Source organism: Tachypleus tridentatus, chromosome 9, assembly GCF_004210375.1.
Source record: "Tachypleus tridentatus isolate NWPU-2018 chromosome 9, ASM421037v1, whole genome shotgun sequence".
NCBI classification, from domain to species: Eukaryota; Metazoa; Arthropoda; class Merostomata; order Xiphosura; family Limulidae; genus Tachypleus; species Tachypleus tridentatus.
Window position 1 is genome coordinate 69,701,900 of NC_134833.1, and position 20,469 is coordinate 69,722,368.

The 20,469-nt window shown below is 31.1% G+C and overlaps 1 protein-coding gene across 1 annotated transcript; it reads right to left on the reverse strand.

The window, feature by feature from the left end:
- Positions 1-579: 579 nt before the first annotated feature.
- LOC143227390 (motile sperm domain-containing protein 2-like) lies at positions 580-9,791 on the reverse strand. The gene is made up of 7 exons (XM_076458841.1): positions 9,576-9,791; positions 8,050-8,204; positions 5,186-5,246; positions 2,865-2,903; positions 2,155-2,279; positions 1,397-1,450; positions 580-843 (listed from the first exon to the last, which is right to left on the reverse strand). Exons 2-7 carry the CDS (start codon positions 8,197-8,199, stop codon positions 580-582), a joined length of 693 nt encoding a protein of 230 aa, XP_076314956.1. The 5' UTR covers positions 8,200-8,204; positions 9,576-9,791.
- Positions 9,792-20,469: the final 10,678 nt, after the last annotated feature.

The following is a 20,469-nucleotide window of genomic DNA, read 5'->3' on the forward strand; positions in this document are numbered from 1 at the left end:
GGGTAAACTGTCCTGAGCCAAAACCACATCCCATCCTATAAGATTAATATCCCAACAATAAAGTAACCATGTATGTAACATCAGAGCCAAAGATGCAATGTGGGCTAAAGTGGAAGACAGAAAGGTATGGATGTCTACAGAAAATCCCTCAGGATTGCTCTCGAGAATCTTAGATACAAAATGAATAGAAGGAGGACACCATAAGAAGGTGGTTAGGGTAAAACATTGGTGAGAATATTGAGCATAGTTAAGACCAACATTTGACTCAAGAACACCTCCTTCCAAATAGGTGACAAGGAATCTAATAATTGTTGATCTAAAAACGGATAGTTTCCACAATGATAAGAGAGAGTGAACTAATCAGAAGTCCTTGAAGGGGAGAAAAGAATGCTGCTTTCTTTATTTTATTGTGAGACAAACTGATGAGCACGTACTCAAATATCAGAGGAGAGATGAAAAACCAAAAAATGAGTAAAAAGCTTGTTCAAGGAACAACAAAAAACATGGTGAATAAGAGATAGGCGAAAGGGACAAATTCCTACAAATATGAGAAACAAAATTGGTAAAGAACAATTTAGGTCAAGATGATTTCCCAGGCTGTGAAGGAGAAGAAAGGGCACACTCTGGAGGTTGGAAAAGAGGATCAAAGTCCTCGTCTTTCTGCATAGATTCAGCCAACTTAGGAGGAACCTGGACAATGTCTGGGGACAAAGGTTGACCCATGTAGCATTCGATCTCTTGATGAATAAAAGCAGATAAATCCACCATCAGGTTAAAAGCAATGCTGGTGTGACTCCCAAAGTGGTAACATGAACTTCTGAGTTCACTGCACAAGAAATTCAACTGGAAAAATATAGTTACAAGAATGAACTGATAAATATTATCATTGGTGAAATGAATGAAAATAAAGACAGAAGGTAATCACTTTATGTTTAAGAAACTTATTTATCATATTGGAAGCACTAACCACACAGTAGGGTGCAAATGAATTCTAACAGTGTCAAATGAGAAGTGATGGTTTGATCGTGGATTGTAGAGGGAGTCAAGTAACGTGAGCATATCATGCTACAATTGGTTAAGAGGTGACACATGATAATTTACACGGGAAATATAGTGAGATATTGTAATTTAAACAGGGAGAGAAGTGGAAGGCTTGTGGTATGCATAAAGTTCGTACACAGAGGGCAGAGCATTGAATAAGAAAAGTTTATCTTGTGAGAGAAGATATGTACTGTATCAGAATTTGTTTTCTTACTTTGTATCCAATAAATAAATTTTACCATACCAATTGAACTAAAACTTATTAGTGAATTACATATTCCCTATGCTAAACCAAGAGAGCGAATAATATGAAATAAAAAGAAAACATTAAAAGACCCAATAAATTAATACTTGCCTTTTTTTCACTTTGTTTGCTATCTGACTGCATTATAGCATAATCTAGGGTACACTATGTAAAAAAAAAAAAAAACTATTTTTTAAATTTATAAGAGTGCTGGTTTGAATCAATGAACATTTTATTACATACTGAGAAGATGGCATAATTGATTTACTGTTATCTTTGCAGTAATCTTTTCCAAGTAAATCTATCATTATTCATTGAAACATGTCAGATACAGTTTTAAATAATTGGAAATTGTAGTCCATATAATTAATATGCATTATCTCATTAAATAACACCTTTAGATCTGTATTTAATTAGAAAGTTTTACAATTCATTTATACACAAACACTTACATAAATACATACTGCAGTGACACAGTTTTATTTATACAACTTCAATCAATAATTTACAAATTGATTTGCAGGTATATATACACAACTTTGGTGTCACTTCAGCAAAGTTCAAATAAAAAATATGAACTTCCCTAAATGAAGTACATATGGTTTAATTATATAAGTCGATGCTTCTGTTAGTCTGTCAAGCTTAATTATAAATACAAACAATACATTTCAACATGTCATTTAAATACACATTTTGTGCTGCTATTATTAACAGCTTACATCATGAAAATATTTTGAGTGTTTGTTTTCCTTTGGTAATTACATATTCACACAGAGGAATGAAAACAGACAAAAAAGTAGAAAATAACTGCCAAAGACTTTGCACTTGAAAAACTTATTCAAAAATATAAAAAAGTAAAGTACACATACAGAACCTCCCAGGTAGAGAGGCAGCTGGTCAAGAGCTATATAATTTTTGATAGACGATTTGTTGATAAACTTAAATATTCTGGTTGTTTTCGTTGGTAGCCTGATCTTTACAATCTTCCAAAAGGCTGAAATAATAAAAAGTGTCTTCAAACATCCACTAAGTACACTCTTAGCACGACTGAGATGATCACTAGGTCAGATTCCTAAACTAAGTCTGCTGAAATTACACTTAGAATTCACTTTCCTAACAATGTAACCATTCTTTTAGTTTCCATATATTTCCAATAAATAGAATCAAGTACATGTTATGGCCTATACCCATTACATTAACTTCTTTGCACATTTAGATTAACATTAACCTTACTCTAGATTCACATCACAGCTGTTAAAATTCACACCACAATAAGTAACAATCACTAGACTTTACATAGTAGCTACTTATAGATACACAACAGTATCTAATACCTGCCATGTAATGCAAAACAAATTGGTAAAAGTTCATAGAGTTTTAACCAACATATTTAACCCCAACCTAAAAATAAATTTCAAATCACAAGCAAATACAAGGCGTCTATAATACAAAAATAAAAATATGTAAAAATGGCCTAGCCATAACGTAACCATCTACAGCAACTACAAGTTTCTCAAGTAAACTACATTTTTAGTTACATGTTTGCTGGGACAAATATGAAAAACAAAAACAAACATACCTTTAAACAACCAAGGCATTTGATAGATATATATGTAACCTGAGAAATAAAGCAAAACAATTTGATCAGATGTTGCTTTATAAAAGGTAATAACACTTCTCAATAAAGCATTTAATACCTTATAAAGGTTTCTTAAAATAAATTAGAAAAGCATAACTAAAGTGCTGTTATAATTTTGACAAAGATACTCAAACAAATGTTTCAAAATGGCTCATCAAAAATGCCATATGTTATACTCTTAGGAATTGTGACTTGCCTCAAAAATTATGGTCCCAATAAATTTTAGTTAAAGCAATAATGTTTAAAAAAATCCTTTCAAATCATTTACTTTTTCTACTCTTAATTGTCAAGTTGTTGCATGTGAAATGCCAGATATTTAAAGGAAAATGTGAAACTTTGTTGTTTAATTTATTTAATCAAAATAAGCTTCTTCTTTTTTTACCAATGAGTTGCCACCTTTAAAGAACTGAATGTCCTTTAATGCAATAAAATCTTTGAAGGCAGTTTCAAAAGACTTTTGGTTTGCAAAGTTGATCCTTTAAAAAATGTCCCAATGTTTAAACAAATAAGTGATAATCTCTCACGGAATGACCTGTTGAATATAGTAAATGATTTAAATTTCATTCTGAAGGTTATTTAGCTTTTCGACAGTAATGCATGAGACATGAAGTTGAGCATTGTCATGAAGCAACATGAGTCCACTAAAATTGACTATTGTTGGATATTTTTATGGCAACTACTGATGCATAATTTCTAGTTCACAACAATATTTCTCTGCTGTGATTGTTTCTTTTTGGGATAATGGGTCACTCCTGATGATGACCACTAAACATTGACAATAAACGTTTAAGGGTGAAGTGCTGGTTTTGATTCTTCTTCATAGCTAAGCCACCATTCAAATTGTTGTTGATTGTCATAAAGAATCCATTTTTTAATCATCGGTGACAATTCTATGGAAAAACAAGTGATTTTTGTTGGGCGCAAGAAGTGAGGAGCAAATTTCAACTCATCTCGTTTGATGGCTTTTCAATCAATTCGTGAAGTATCCATATATCAAGCTTTTTCACCTTATCAATTGCTTCGTGATATTGGGAAGCTGTCGGATATTTAACATTAAGGTTGTCTGCAAGTTCTTTCATGGTTTGGTAGGTGTTTGATTCAACTAAAGCCTTCAGTTCCTCCACATTAATGGATGTATAAGGGCAGCTCCAATGCTCATTTTCAAGGCTTGTCTTACCAGAACAAAATCTCCTAAACCAACGCTGTGTGTTTGAAATGAACCAGATAGTATACTATATTATTCTGACAAATTTACAATAATGTTTCTTTTTCAGCCACTAAAAATGGAGTTTCAAATTTGCACATGGAAATCCAACATTTCATATCGAACAGTCTGATACTAAAGTACAGTTTACCATAATGTTCACCATGTTAATTCCAAGTAATGCAGGAGTAAAGATATCACATTGAACATCCAAACAAAAGAGAATATTAGTTATGTACTTAAGAAATATAATAAGTTTGCTGTTTCATAATCCATGGAAAGAACTGCAAATGAACTAAGTTGTTGTTGGCCTGTTTATGTTCAACATTACTTCTTAATTTTTTAATTTACTAAAGCTTTTATCTGCCAAAGCGAATTCAACAGGAAACAAAACAAAAACAATATTATTAATTTAATGTAACGTTTTTATTTTAAGTGACAAGGATTATTACTGTTTAATTGTTAAAAATAACAAAAGAAAATGTATTCTGAAATTATAAACATTCAGAACACTCCCTCTGTCACTGGTGACACTTATCAGACACTCACTTTATTACTTCATAAAACAAAAATATCTGGCATTAAGCAATGCCTTGACAATAACTCAATGCATGCTATGGAAATTTAATTTTCTGGTATTTTAAAAAGCACTAAGCCTAATCTGACAACATCTATTTTGGTAAAAGAAATACAAATATTCAATGACTTATATTAACTTTACAAATTACTATAGCACAAAGAAATCCAGTGGTAACTGTTTAAAATGAGAAAAATCCACTTATACTAAACAAACATTTCTTAACTTAAACAACTGGTGATTCTATATGTACAATAGTTTTATTATGTATATTAAAATTGCACTTAAAATTGTTTTCAGTTCCAGAAATTTTACACAACTCTGAGTAGCAGTAAAAAAAATAATAGCTCAGCACCCAATTTTTACTTCAGGAATCACATAAATCACATTCATACATTTTGCAAGAGGATAAGAGTCTGAAATAGTAGTTTAAATTAATTTCTAATAAATAAATTCATGAAAGGTGAGTCATATACTTACCCAAAGCAAAAGGAAAATAGTATTTAAATAGGGTTATTATGTACATGATCAGTTCCATATCCTATTTTAGAAAAAGAATAAAAAAAATCAATTACCAAATACAAATCACCATTCAAAAGTAGAAATAACTGGTTATGATAAATCACAATATTAAAATAAGATGGAAAAAAATACCAAAAAAATGCAAATTATGGACATTTAAATACACATTTCAACTAACCAGTGTGTGTGTATGTGTTTTCTTATAGCAAAGCCATATTGGGCTATCTGCTGAGCCCACCGAGGGGAATCAAGCCCCTGATTTTAGCATTGTAAATCCGGAAACATACTGCTGTACTAGCAGGGGTCTATTCAACTAACCATGCAAACCAAATGAGAAGGTCATGACCCAATAATATTCAAAAAAGAAAAACAAAGCAATCTTAGAAATACCAAATAAAACCTTCTTCAGCTGCTACAATACCGACTACAAAAACTAAACAAAAATAATGTGTCATATAGCAATAATATTCAAAGATAGAAAAATAGAGCAAGCTGACAATTTTGGGATAACCAATAAAACTAATACTGCTAGTACAATGTTTACTTCAATTTCTTCATTGGTCCAGTAACTGTGAAAATGTTCTCAGTTCTAATGACATTTCATTTTCTCGAAGTGCATTGAGTAAATAAGTGTACTCATAAGTTTTACAAATTTATTTTGCTTCTTTATCTCTTTGGAGTTGGTGGATCTTAAATATTCCTTTTCAAAGCAAGGAGTATATATTTGTTTTTAGTATTCATATGTTTAAAGCAAACTAAATTTTATATTCTAGAAAAGAGGTGTGAAAACATATCTGATTTGAATCTGTGGATTAAACTGTGCCTGAAATGGAATTAAATGTCTTTACATAGTGACACACTGTCATGTGCAGAATCATTACATTACTAAAAAAATAGAAGCATGATAATATCAATGTTAGTATCATTAGTAAAGGCCCACTCTTCTTTCAAAACATTCAGGTCATAGGGTCTAGAAATTTTGTATATGTTGTTCTAACATCATGAATTAATATTAGAATTCAAGTAGTACTTTACATGAAATTGTTTCTCATTAATTTTATGCTTCAGGAGTCAACTGAAAATGAAAGGATGGATATTTAAATTCTGGCTGGAGAGGACATTTTACAAAAACGCTTTCTCACATAAAAAAAAAAAAAGGTGATGTTAAGTGAACTTAGCATATTTGGCCACTCAGATTATAAGAAAATTTCCTGTAATTACTATTATATTTGAAAATCCTCATTCCAGTTTTATTTCTGAAAAACAAAACATTCAATTCTGAACTTTTATTCAGATTAATTTTATTCTTTATCTATAGTGCATAAAATGAGTTTAATTTCATCTGAGATATCTTTAGTATAATAAATGTTACTCTGAATTACAATTTTACTCATGTTGGCCCATTTTTTAATTTCTTTATAATCAATCTTTACATGAATCAATTATTTTTTTATTTTAGGGATAATAATAACAATAATAAAATTTTTAACATCATTTGTACAAAGAAGATGAGAAGGACGATTTATTTTTTATTGATTATTATCATAAAATATGTAAAACGAATACTCACCAAAAGTAAAATATAATGGCAAGTGCAATAATAAAAGTGTGAACGAGTGTGGCACTTATTTCTATAAGAATATTAATTTATCCAATATAAAACATGTTCTATAAACACAATTACATGAGAAACACTTCCCATACAGCCCAATTTCACTTTTTATATTATATTCACAGTGGAATATAATTTTGCCAGACTATTTTCACAAAAGTTCCTTGACTTCTGACTTAATATTATAGACACCATTAACCATTAGACATTTTTATAAAATAAAACACAGTGTGAAAATATTTTTTGTTAAAACTAATCTGAGTGTCCAAACATATGAAACTGGCATTGTGGAAAAGAAGGAGGAAGTTGTCGCATAGTATTGATTACTATGACCCTACAACCCTAACATCTGGTGTCACTTAACAATCAAGGGTAGAGGCTCATTCTCATTTGAGACTGTCAGTGACCTTATTTGTAATGAGATGGTGCCTCAGACTCTTTTAATTGCTATATATTTAGTTCATTGGTGTTCTTTCTGGTGGCTCTGAGGCAGCATTCACTCCCATACTTTTTGGCCATCAAGTACGAAGCAGGTTGAAAAGCAACTGGGGAAAGACCCAAAACAAAACACATTCAATGAAGGAGAGGAGAGACCTGATTTGCCTTCATATCAGAAATGATAATCCAGGAATCCATACTATATATTGGCTTATCAAATGAGGATTTTGTGAAAAGGAAAATCAACTAGGTAACATGAATAACTGTCAAAATATTTTCAGTGATCATAGCACAGAGAAATACACTAGTGAATGCTTTGTCACGAAAAAGTGACAACTTTGTCTGAATAAAGTGCTTATTTACAGCAGCAGGACAATGTCGGTGGAAATTGTCACAAGACAGATATCTCCAAGAGCAGTTAAGTGGGGTATAACAGACTGATGCAAGCAAGAAAAGATCAGACCAATGCTCAGATGGACAAAAGATGGGAAACTGGGAGTTGAGTAACAACTGTAGTGTCAGAGGACGTAAGTACGTTTTGAAATAACGTTTTTGTAATAATCTTATTTGCATATACTTTATTTTTTGTTACTGCAACAGAAACCCCTATGGATAAAATGTAAACATCAGCCATTATGTTTCTGTTTGCAACATTGACCTAGAATTTATAACAAATATTTACAAATATTTATCCATGTGCTTTTTTCTTTGGGATTATAAGATTTCAATTACACAACATGTTTTTGTACTTAATAGACTATGAAAACCACACCATATTTGAGAGATCACAACCAGTACAGTCCATCAAAAGTGATATTTTCCTTCCACTGGTTTCTCTGTCCAACTTTTCTATCCAGTAAGTTACAAATTTTTTTTGGTTCAGCAGGGTGGAATAATTTTTCTTATGAAGTTTTACCTTCATTACCACTGGAAAATAAAACAAAGAAAAACAATTATTTTAAACATTTACAAAACACTGCTCCGATACTGAAGGATTTTGTTGAGACATATCTTCTGATCACTATCTATAACAGAGGCCAGTGCTGTACATAACAAATATAATAAAGTGTCACTTAAAACATGATACCTTCTGGTCATTATCTGGTGCTGCCTATACAACAAGTACAATAATGTTGTGTTATCTTTACATAAAGTGCCAGATACATGACCCACAATCAAATATTTGGTGTCTTACCCAAACATGGTTCCAAGAAACTTGATTTTTTATAAAATTATTCATTACAGTTTTGGTTACACTTTGGTGCCATTAGCTTTATATCAAAAATAACAAACGAAAAATAGTTTTACTGTGTTTCCATAACCCTGTAATTTAAAAGTTCAGTATATTCCAAAACACTTCATTACATACAGTCTAAAAGTAAGTAAACAAACATAAAATGATCCCCATGACATCATGTGAAAATTGCAAACTACATTCCACAGTAAATGAGATGGCAATCTGGTTATGTTATGAAACAAATTTACTTAAAACCTGGGTGCCCAAAAAAACCAACAGAGTGAATTCTACATGCTTTGAGGAGATGTGAGAAGAATAGCCCACATAAATGGTCACTACTGTTGCAGGACAGGTGCAAGTGTGTTTCAATACCATTAGATGTTATCTTTGTATCACAGACCACAATGGTGTAGCTAGACAGAAGCCACTCTTTATTACAGGCAATATCATATGTTGCTATAAACCCTCATGCTTTTTGGTACACTGTAAGTTTTTTTCTATGAGGCCAGATTTGCAAATTTCTTGTGTGACTACGTATCTGGTACTTGGTCTGGTTAAATTTAATTTTATGGCAGGCAAAATATTTCTAAGATATCTAACACTTCAGATTTTGAAAAATAATCAATAAATGTGTTCTTGCTGAATGGCAAAAAACAGTACCATGTAAAGTAAATTTTTATACATAAAAAGTCATTAAATCTAAATGTGTTTTTGTTTTTCTAAAGCAAACATAAAACATTGCAACAAGAGCTGCCAAGGTCAATGATATGTAAGAACTTAAAAAATCTTACATTTAAAAAATTAATCAATATTTGTTTTTTTAAAAACATGGATTCTCATCTGATTAAATGGCATTAACAAAGTTTTCACTAGATGTATTAATTTCCATTTCTAGATATATACGTTTGTTTAGAGTTTTAATTATATAAAATACGTTTGTTTCAAATCTACCTTCTCAAACTAGGCCTACATTTTGTTCTTTATTCTAAATGTGAATTTCCAAGCAACAATTTTTTTGTTCAATTCTGGTGTGTAATTTGCAATGTGGAAATTTTACTCACATATTCTACACCCTGCTTTATCGCAGCTGTATGGAAGCGTAGCCCCAATAGTCCCAGTGATAAGATACTCATCAAGGAAATTTTCCTTTCCAAGATCTACAGTAAAAATGCCATAAAAATGTTGACTATTGCATCCAAATTAAATCTGTAATTACTGTTTGGTCAAATATGCAATTATAACAACAAGCAACACTATATTAAAACATTTTAATACAACAAAAAAGAGAAGCAAGCCCTCTCGACAACAACATGAGGTGAGAAGAAATTAATTCTAAGAAAATTACCTAAAATAAGATTTTAAAAGTTGAAACACAGGTGCCACATATCCAAATCATTTTTTGTAACTAACCTTATCTCTTAGAAATTAAACGTGTTTCACTTTTAATCTTCCTATTGCTTCAACAAATATAATTGGAAAGAAAATATTTTAATTTTCCAACACTTTGCAAGTTATATTCTATTTTAGATAAAGAATCTTTCAGAATAAAGTACACCCTACTACTGAACAAAATTTTAATGAAAGCACCTATAATTAATAAAAACAGCACAAATGAAGCAATCCATCAAGTCAGTCAGAAAACCATTATTAGTTTGTAAAGTAACGTGATTATTTGTAGGGAATCACGCATTCTCTTTAACCTTGTTCCATCCTTGACTTTAAGTATTGCTGAAAAAATCCTAATTGTGTTTACTTCTTTTAAATATTCAAATAACTGTTTCAAACCTTACTTTTCTTGAAACCAGTCACACTATAAAAAGAAATTTATTCATATCCTTCGATCTTTTGATAGCTTGAATCAAATCACCTCTAATCTTCCTACATGCACATATCAGAGAATACAAGTGCTTAATTCTCATATCATTGCCAATGCTTTTAAACCAGAAACCATTCTGATAAATAGCCTTTCCAAAACACTTCTTCTAAATCAATATTTTTCAACAGTACCTATAAATTAAATTAGTATCAAGAAGGTACTTGAATTATGGACAAACAAAAATAAAGACTAGATACTGGAATTTGTAACATACTCGCCACATTTTTAATTTGTATTCACATATGAATACAGGAACGCATACTATTTTAGGCATGACATTCAGCTGAACAATGGTTGCAACATTGTTTCTCAGCAGTCTTTATGGCAAGAAGATAACCAAAATAATACATTTCAGTGATGTTCCATAATTCAACAGACCTTAAGCATAATATGATTTCACTTGATACTGATAACAGATTTTGAACTGAAATATTCAGTGTTTGGAGTCCTAATATCATATTTATGTGCAAATATATAGTTTTTTTAGTAAACAATATGTGCTTCAAGTATTAATGCTATACAAGTTTTGATATATACTTCTCCTTCCCCCAGTTCCTTCATATGGGATTAGAGCATCTTGTGATCTTCCTCCATTTAAATCTATCATTCACCACACCTTAATTCCTATTAACATACATTTCCACCTGAAAAGTTCAGTACTGAAACTTTTAAACTGGTTAGAACTTGTTTAAAACAAATAAGTGTTATTACTTATAGAAAGAGTAACTTTATTGGAACCTTTCTTTGAGGGCTTTATTGGCTTTTTACTTCACACACACACACACTATGCTACTATTAGATTAAAGTAATACCAAATGCTAACACTGAACAAATGCAGTATAAGAAAACAAATTTTGAGATAAAATGTTCAACAAATTCAATTTCTTAACTACTGTTTTTTGTTTCAATAAGGAGATCCTGTTTCTTTCCTCTCTAGATTTTTGTCATTTCATTTCTTTGGGAATAATAACTTTATCCAAGTTAACTGCTTCAAGGAAACTTTAAACCTAGTTTTCAGAAGTAAATAATTGTATTCAAATATAAAAGGTGTTTACTTTGTTCCTGTGGCAGCACACAAGCAATGTATACTTCTTGGAAAACATTTGTGTAAAAATTCTAATTAGATAGTAGACAATATTATGTAGGACAAACTTCCAGCCCATTAAACTCCATAGACCACAATACAACAAAGGATTTTTCGTCATATTAATGAAACTGCTCATTTCCATGCACATGTTTTCACTGATGTTGAAATTAATGTCAATTACTTATAAATTAATTGGAAAAGAGAATTACTTGTGGTACAATATACAAGACACTATTCCCGAGGTTTTAGCCAAGACTTCCAAAATAACGTTGTTACTCACCTTAAAATATCTAACTGCATCCACATTCTTTACATAAGCATAAAAGATCAAGGGGCAAATATCACAATAATTGTAAATGAGTTGTTTCCAATGAATTTTGTAAAACCCAAGACAAATCTTTCTATTTTTTAATAGTGTTACTTATTTTTACTTGAATACTATTTTTAATATAAACATTGTTATGATTAAAGCCTTATCTAAAGAGGTACTATTTTTTAAGTTCAAAAACACATATACAAAAGACTTAATTGCAGACCTTATCAAATTTATATTTGCTTTAAAATCATTCTACACTTGTGTTTTTCACGATGCACAGAAGAAAGAAAAAAATGCTTCATTGTAACTGATTTCAAACATAAAACACTGAGTGATCTGTCAACACTTTCTCATGCAAAGAATTGGGTGTTGAAACCTGCAGTTAGCACAGCAGAGATAGTTTAACAACAAACAAACAAACAAAAACAGCCTACTATTCTTAATTCAGAGTATTGCTAATCATTATTTTCAGGTTAGAAACCTTTACCCAAGTCTAAGTTGTAATACAAAATACCAATCAATCCTTGAATTTTCAATTATAAGACATCTTTCAACATTTTAAATCCCACTGATACTTTTTGCCATCAAGTTACATTGGTGACATTAAACTTTGAAGAGATAATGAATGTAAAAAAAATTTGAAAAAAAGCTTTACATTTAGATTTCCTAGGAATAAAAACAAAATTACTATTCTCAAATCACTAGAATGAAATATATAGATGAATATATTTCAAAAATACAAAAGGTGTTTTTATAAATGAAAAAGCCTCTCATGTTAACTGAAAATAAACTCAATGCCTGAAATATTTCTATCTATAAACTTAACCTTTTATATCATCTTTTTAAAGATTATTTCGTTAGTTCAAAAATATTTATAATAACCCGATGTATGTAAAGGTGGAAGTAACTACATTCAACACTAATATTTTCTGTGCTCTATCTTAAATGAACAAAACTTTAACATGATTTATGCTAAAAGAAAAATGAATAATAATTATGTTTTTAAATAACTTATGAATTGAATGTTTCCCTCTCATCATCGTAATTAGAATCTACCTTTTTTTATGCTACCCATAAGTGACATAAAACCATTAAATTCAGATTCATTCCCAACTCAGTAATATTTATTGTTTCATCACATGGTTTATAACGTAAACTGATCTTATACATAACATTAAAATCAATACTGATAATGTTTCAACTAATGTTATTGAATTATTAACAATAACAACAAGATACTTGTTAATAATTTTTAATTTATTTCTTTTGCTGTTACTACTCTTTTCATTGAAAACTCCTTTACAACTCTTTATCATTTTATTCAGTAAGATATCTCATTTACTTACAGGAATTTTTTACTTAACCACTTTTGATAAAACAAAACTTCAAATTCCATGTGTTTGCTTTTACTTCTGTTAATAGTGTCATTCCACATAACTTGATTGTAAGTGTTTTTATTTTACAAATGCAAATTTTATGCTAGTCTTTAACAAAGCTGAATGACATTTACCCTAAGTTAAATTAACTGGAAAACTAAAATTTAATGGTTAAAGCTTTCATACTATGATAAAAACCTATGGATTACAGTTAAGTAAAAGTAACATTTCACTAAATAAGTATGTTTCCAATTCTGTTACAAAAGATATGATTTTCCAGCAACAAAGAGTTTTCACTCGTGAACTTGCCAACCTTCTGTCATATTAAATAATAACAGTCAGGTTTGGACATGTTACAAAGTAATTCTGGCTTCCAACCTAGTGTCATTTTCAGTTTTTTATATACATATAAGAACATGTGATCTTATTGTTTCTCATATTAATAAGTTTAACGTAAGTTATTTATTTTACTTTCTAATGTAAGTAAATCAAAACAAGAAAGATCAACTTCTAGGTGACTTCAGAGTACTTCAGTATACCTGTATGTGTTAAAGCTTTTCTACAATTTATAGTATCTTACCGAAATTTTCTTATTACATTTAGTTATATGGTTTCATTTTCTTTGATACATTTCTTTCAATTTTGTGTTTAAGGAAAGAAGGGCTGTAAACTTAACTGTAATTATTCAGTTTATTTACTTTTTTGTACATCGTATTCTGTTTCTCTATTATTTGTATACCAAAATTTTCATGTTTTCATGTGGTTTATCTATTCCTTTTTATTATTTTGTTACTTTTGCAACTTCTCATTCTCTGTTGAAAGCTCAAGACCTCAGGCAATTTATAGAACAGGCGATAAAGTGAGCACAAGTGAAGAAAATTTCTGTCAGAAAAAAAAGTTACTTAGTGAAGTAACATATGAAGTTATCCAGTGTGTTAGTGAGTAGTCTTAATGGGTGATTCATATAGTGTGATTTGCTGCTGTGTTATAACAACTGAGACAGAAAAAATAATTAGTCTTGGAGGTTTGACTGTGTAAAGAATTTTTGTATATACATTTGATTTGTTTCAGGTTTGACTGTGTAAAGAATTTTAAAAAAATACCATATATACATTTGACTTGTTTCAAATATATTATTTAAAATATTCAAGTGGACCTTGAAATTTCCACCTAATCTCGACGTGTTTCCATGTAAAATTGCTGTGTTGTTGCATTTACTTAATAAATGTTAATATTTTTAATCTTGTTCATTTGCACTATATAAACTAATATTTTGACTTTTCAATGGTGAGGTGTAAACCATATTATACATTCTTTTTTATTTATTTCAGTTCCTTTCAGTAGTTTTTGATCTTTTATAAATCAGTAAAACATCTATGACTTCTTTCCCTTCAATTAAGCCTTCTATTTATAAACCATAATAGTTTTTAAACAACAAACATAGGTTTTAGTCATCTATTGGTAACCATACATAACTCCTTTTCCTTCTTTACAATACTTATGCTTCCTTAAAAATTTACTACACTTGTTTGGAATTTCCATACCTCAATATATATCTTCATTTTTTTAAATATTCAAAGCCATTTTCTACAATATCACATACTTGTTAAAATTCTTACTGTACTTTTGAATTAAAGGTGTTCTTAATAAACAGAGTTTCAAGGCATTTAAATATCGCCAGTAAATTTAGAAATATGATAGCTGAAGTAAATATTCAAACTGTAGTTACATATTGCTAAAACAATGAAGCCACTGGAATACAACCATGAGGAAATATTATCACTATTTTCCCAATCATTGTCATTACCTTCTACTTTTTTCTACAAAGGGTATCTTCTATAAAGTTTAACGTATCTATTCTATTAGTCTCAAATCATAGACCTTATCAAAGTCCTTCTGAGAGTTAAAATCTGCTTTCCACGGAGAAACAACATCAGAACTCCCATCAAAACTTAATACATTGGTAAATAGAGAAAAAAAAGTTTTCCAAATAATTGTGAGTGTTGTTTTTTGTAAAAAGGATCTTCTGTACAACAGATGATGATTCTTAAAACCTTAAATGTTTGGAAACTTATTATAATCAAATACATATACTAGACTTATTAGAAACAATACCTAATCACGAATTGGACCATTATTTATTCAACTAAGACCCATGATATGACAGAAGATAATTCACAAGTAGTTCTAAGGGTTTCCCCTTTTTAATAATTAATAGTATAACAATTCGTGGGACAAGACAGACATAGCTTAGTGATTATGAATGTGTTTCAAGTTCGTCCCACAGATGCTCAATAGGAATAAGATTTTGGGATATGTGTCAAGTCTCCACAATTTTGCTTGAACCACACATGTGCAAATTAGGCAAGATGAATAAAACCACTGCCACCTCAGAAGAAGCTCTCCCCATTTCTGAATGCCTTTGTCACAAATGATGTTAACTGTAACCATCAAAAGCCTTGACAGCGAAGATCACGCAAGGAAAGAGGGTAAATTATTCTAATTTACTCTAACCTGTGCCAAAGTTAATCTCTGCTCTCCAACTACTAATAAAAAAAATTTCTACAGCATATTAGTCTTCTTAGCCACCATTTTTGCACTATTTCAGGACATATGCTGAACGTGTGACTATCTTACAACTATTCTAGAACAATCCTCCTTTGAGAATAGGCAAGTACAAAACAATGGCATATCAGTGGGGAGAAATGGTGCAATATGAGGTAAGTACCTGTTGAAAATGCATTTTCAGTGTAAGAAAACATTAACTTCTGAAATAATCTTACCTCATCTCACCCAAAGTTATAGTCCCACAATGTAAATATAAAAGGGATGGTGAAGGTGCAGCAAAATTCATAAAAAGTTACCACACTGAAAGAATATGTGTGCACGAATATGAAAGGAAAGCACACTTCTGGAATAGGTATTCTCTTTGCCCAGTAATCAACATAGTAACACAAAGCAGGTTGAACTGAGTGGGCAGGAATCAAAACATTCAGTAAAGAGACATACAGCAATGAATCAGGAAAAATGTGTTGTATAACTATGACTCAGAACAGTAAGTCATTGCCAAACACAGAAAGTCTGGTGTGTAACCAACAACAAGCCCCAATAAGCATGTGCCAAAGTTAGTGCCCTCGGTTACAATGGAGTAAATCAAGTGTGGTTCATCCAGTGGAAATGCCTAGCATAAGACATTGTGATCAACAAGAGTAGACCACTGATATCCAAGGGAAGCTCCTCGGATATGTAGCATTAAGAAAATAAAATTACAGGTATGAGTGTTGTTGTGAAGGTTTTCATGACAAGCCCAACCGTCAAAACGTAGCAAGTAGTGTTACAGAAACACAGTATAGTGTCAGAGAAAAATGAAATAACTATACATAGGGTTGAAGAACCATCAGTTCTATAAGAATAGGCCACGTACAGTCCATCTGAGCAAAAACATCCAATGAAAGCATCTTGCATAAGATTGTGAGATCAACAACTGTGGTTCATCTCGACAAAAAACAGCCAGGAGGAGGGCCTTGGAAACATAAGATTAGACCAAATATAGTCTGCTTCAGCAAAGACATCCAGAGAAGTCTATTGTATAACATACAAATACCAATGAGTGAAGTCTGCCAGAGGAGAAAATTCAGGGGAAGCACACTGGATACTGAATATTATTGTATAATTCATTGTCCAACATCATAACAGTTATAGCAACTATAGCCTTCTTCATACCAAGTGGGTATCTATGGGCTTGAAAGTTTTATTTTTCAAAATCAACTCAAGAGGAAACCTTCACAGTCCACCACTCCAGAAATTGGGAATTGGAAGAGGCAAGAACTCACATGCTCCACTGGAAACAAATTGAAAAAAACCCTTCATGAAATAAGGGACTGAGTGATGTTAAAAATTACCTATCCAACTGAATCAGAATACCCCACCAAGTACGTTTCCTGAAGAAGAAAGTAGGTGTAACTGACCAACTAGGCATAGGAAAATATAAACAGGAACCAATGCCCATAAAAAAGGAATGTATTAGGTTGAGGAATAATTCGTGAGCGTTTTTAAATAATTTCATTCAAGCATTACATGGAAGACTATACAATACTTCAATGCATGAACACATTACACCCAAAACATTTATTATGATACTTTATTTCATGTAATACCTAGGTATATAGTATGCATTGTTTTAAACGAAATTGCAAAAAATTAAATGCGAAAAGCAGATGGTGTCGAAAATGCTCGATTTTGTCCACTTGACATTCCATTTAATGAGCTGAAAATGAAAGCAAAAATTAAAGACATATGAAAATCAAACACACCATCTATTAGAGCAAAAAATTATCTACCAAATGACATGAAATATTTTGCGAAAGCGTTTCATTTACGAATATATTTTTTTAACTTGAAAAAACGCTCACGAATTATTCCTCAACCCAATATGAAGACCCAACGAGTAAAAATTATGGGCAACAGATCATTCCACTCGATTAAACACAAGGAGTCAAAGAGAAACAAAAGGGATGCACCTTGAACTTTAAGATATAACTCATGTGAACAAACTGACAAAATGTGATAATTGAGCAACAGGAATATGAAGTCAATCATCCATAACGATCTGAGTAAAAAAAAAAAGTAAGATGTAGAATTATTGTGAAGTGAGGAGGTTCCAGAGAAGAGCAACAATTAATTGGAGATAAATCCCAGGTGAGTGGGTACCACCTGTTCAACAGTCCCTTTGTGATGTAGTTCTTGAACAGGCTAGGCAATATGACCAAAAGAGGTACAAAGGTTATCATCATGAAGGAACTAGTAAAATTTAGAAAATGTGTAGTCTCCAAAGCACATAAAAATAATGAACCTGTAAAACTATAAAATTTGGCCTAAAACAGAGAGTTATACCTGAAATAATAAACCACTAATGGAAGTTAGAAGATTAGTGACATAAATTTCGAATATATAAGTCCACTCAAAGAACCAATAAAACAAAGGATGCCAAAGTAAGAGCTACCTTAAAGAAAAAAACAAAAAGGCAACCATTTAACATTAACAAAATTTACCCAAATATAACCCCCAGTTAGATGTGACTAATTTACAAACTCATATAAATAGGGAAAGGAAGGATAAATAAAGAACTAACACACTATCTTGTAAAACCCATATATATTGTTATACACACACACACACCAAAAATTAAACAAAAAATAACAATCGTCCAACTCAAAATTCAATCTTAGATGGTAAAAGAATTATTAAAATCTAATATACCAAATACTGAGCACAGAAAACATGAAAGACCAAATTTATAACACGAGGAAATTAAATTCATATGCACAAGGTGAAAACAAAATTCAACAAATGTGAGTATAACTGTTGGGAGTGAGAAATACACACTGAAAAATCCAACACAAATCTACTGGGAAAAAGTACAATGTCTAACCCACAAGATGAAATGGAGATAGGATAATGGGTGGAAGGCGCAGTAAAATTCCTTCCTTACAAAAACTCGTAATGCAGAAGGAAGAAATCACTGGCTGAATATAAGACACAACTTCTCCATGGAATGAATTCTGTGCTTTCCCAACAGATATCACTGACCCTGAGATCTGAGGATTCAAGTCAGAACCACTGCCAACTTTTGCATGACTTTCATCACCTGCCATATCAAATCTCAAATTCATATCAACAAATTCGAATTTAGAAAAAAATATTCACAAAATAAACAAGCAGAAAGAATGGTAGTCAAACACAAAACGAAACATGAAGTTGAATCTGTATAAATTTGTAATCAAGCATCATCAAAGTTTTGTAATCACATGGAGAGAAAGTTGTTTAAACACACATCTATAAACTAGAATGCCCACTGAGAAAGTGAGGATCATTGTAGAATGGTAGAGGGCACTTGCTGCACTTGTATAGATGGTGCAATATGATTTGTGAAGGGTAGTCATGTAATCAGCATCTTCTGAAATAACACAAAACTAATAGGATATAAAGATTGATGCAATGTTCCAAAGGTTTTTTTAGCAATGCTTCAAGGGCAGTCCAGGTTCAAGATGGCTGTTGATAAGAGAAGGTAGGACCGTTTTGTAAAAAATGAATATAGCTTGATTAACAGGACTCCATCACATATTCACCAGCCCTCTCAGTCCAATGTCTATACTCTCTACACCACTCAAGGCTTTGTTATTTATAGTTTTCAACTGAGTCCAGTGGTTTATGCAATGGCTTCTTTCTTACTGCCATAATCTATTTGTTGCAAGTTTACTTCACAAAATAAAACTGAAAATGAATGTGGATTGCACTGCACTGAATGTCTGTTTGGCATTATATCATTTGATGACATTGTACTTTACCTACACATCTAACTGCCCTTTTCTTCTCTTTCATTACAATTTTCCATTTGCATCAGATATTTTACTTAGCTTTCCCAGTTGCTGATAAACTCAAACCTAACAAACTGTTTTGGCCATTGTGGCACCTGATAGATACGTACCCACTATCATGCTTCTTTTAAACATTAAAATATCTTTGACTTCCTATTATCTGTTAGACTGACAACAAATGTATAATAGTTATGTTTGGTGCTATAAGAATCAAAAGAACAAGTTAATTTGCATCTACAGCTTAAGCCAAAGTCTGAGAGGTTATAGTTTCTAATAAGCTGGTCAAATCCTATATAAGTAATAGTTTAAGTTTTAAAGACTCATCAAATTCAATAGCTTAAGAATAATATCTTCTCATTAGACTAATATAATTATTAGTAGTGTAAAGTTCATTGTATGAGATGTGTTTTCACATCTCTCTAACACACAAATTAAAGTTCAGTTACAGAACAATATATTTCCAGCTTTACCATTTATCCCCATCTCCTTCCTCCATTTCAATGTATCTCTTATCATGTTTAGGCTATCTTCAATGTCTTCTTTTTGATGTTTGATAAACCTGGCACAATACCAATTGTCTTGTTTCAGTCTCTCAACATCTCGTTGATCATAATTATCTGAAATGAAGAACAGAAAAAACCATATTATCAATTAATATCATTCAAGGTCATTTTGCAAATGTTTTATACACAGTACATTTTACTCACACCATTATCGTACATGAATAATTCTTCTAGGTCTTCAAAAGCTTGGTAACAGCCCTGAAACTGTGGAAGACATCTCATGGAATTTAGAAAATTATTTCATGTGTGAGGAGAAAACTGAAGCTATTTTAAATTTCATTTTGTTGTAGTTAAGAGACAGTAATAACAGAAATTAAAACAATTTTATCACACTCCCAAATGAAAAGGTTCAGGAGATAC

Excerpts from the sequence above, each read along its gene's own strand:
- LOC143227390 (XM_076458841.1), bottom strand. The coding sequence starts at position 8,199 with ATGAAGGTAAAACTTCATAAGAAAAATTATTCCACCCTGCTGAACCAA. Across the intron at positions 5,247-8,049 it reads GTTGTGATCTCTCAAATATG|GATATGGAACTGATCATGTA; the intron begins GTGTGGTTTTCA and ends TTTCTAAAATAG. Across the intron at positions 1,451-2,154 it reads CTCTCTACCTGGGAGGTTCT|TGTACCCTAGATTATGCTAT; the intron begins GTATGTGTACTT and ends TTTTTTACATAG.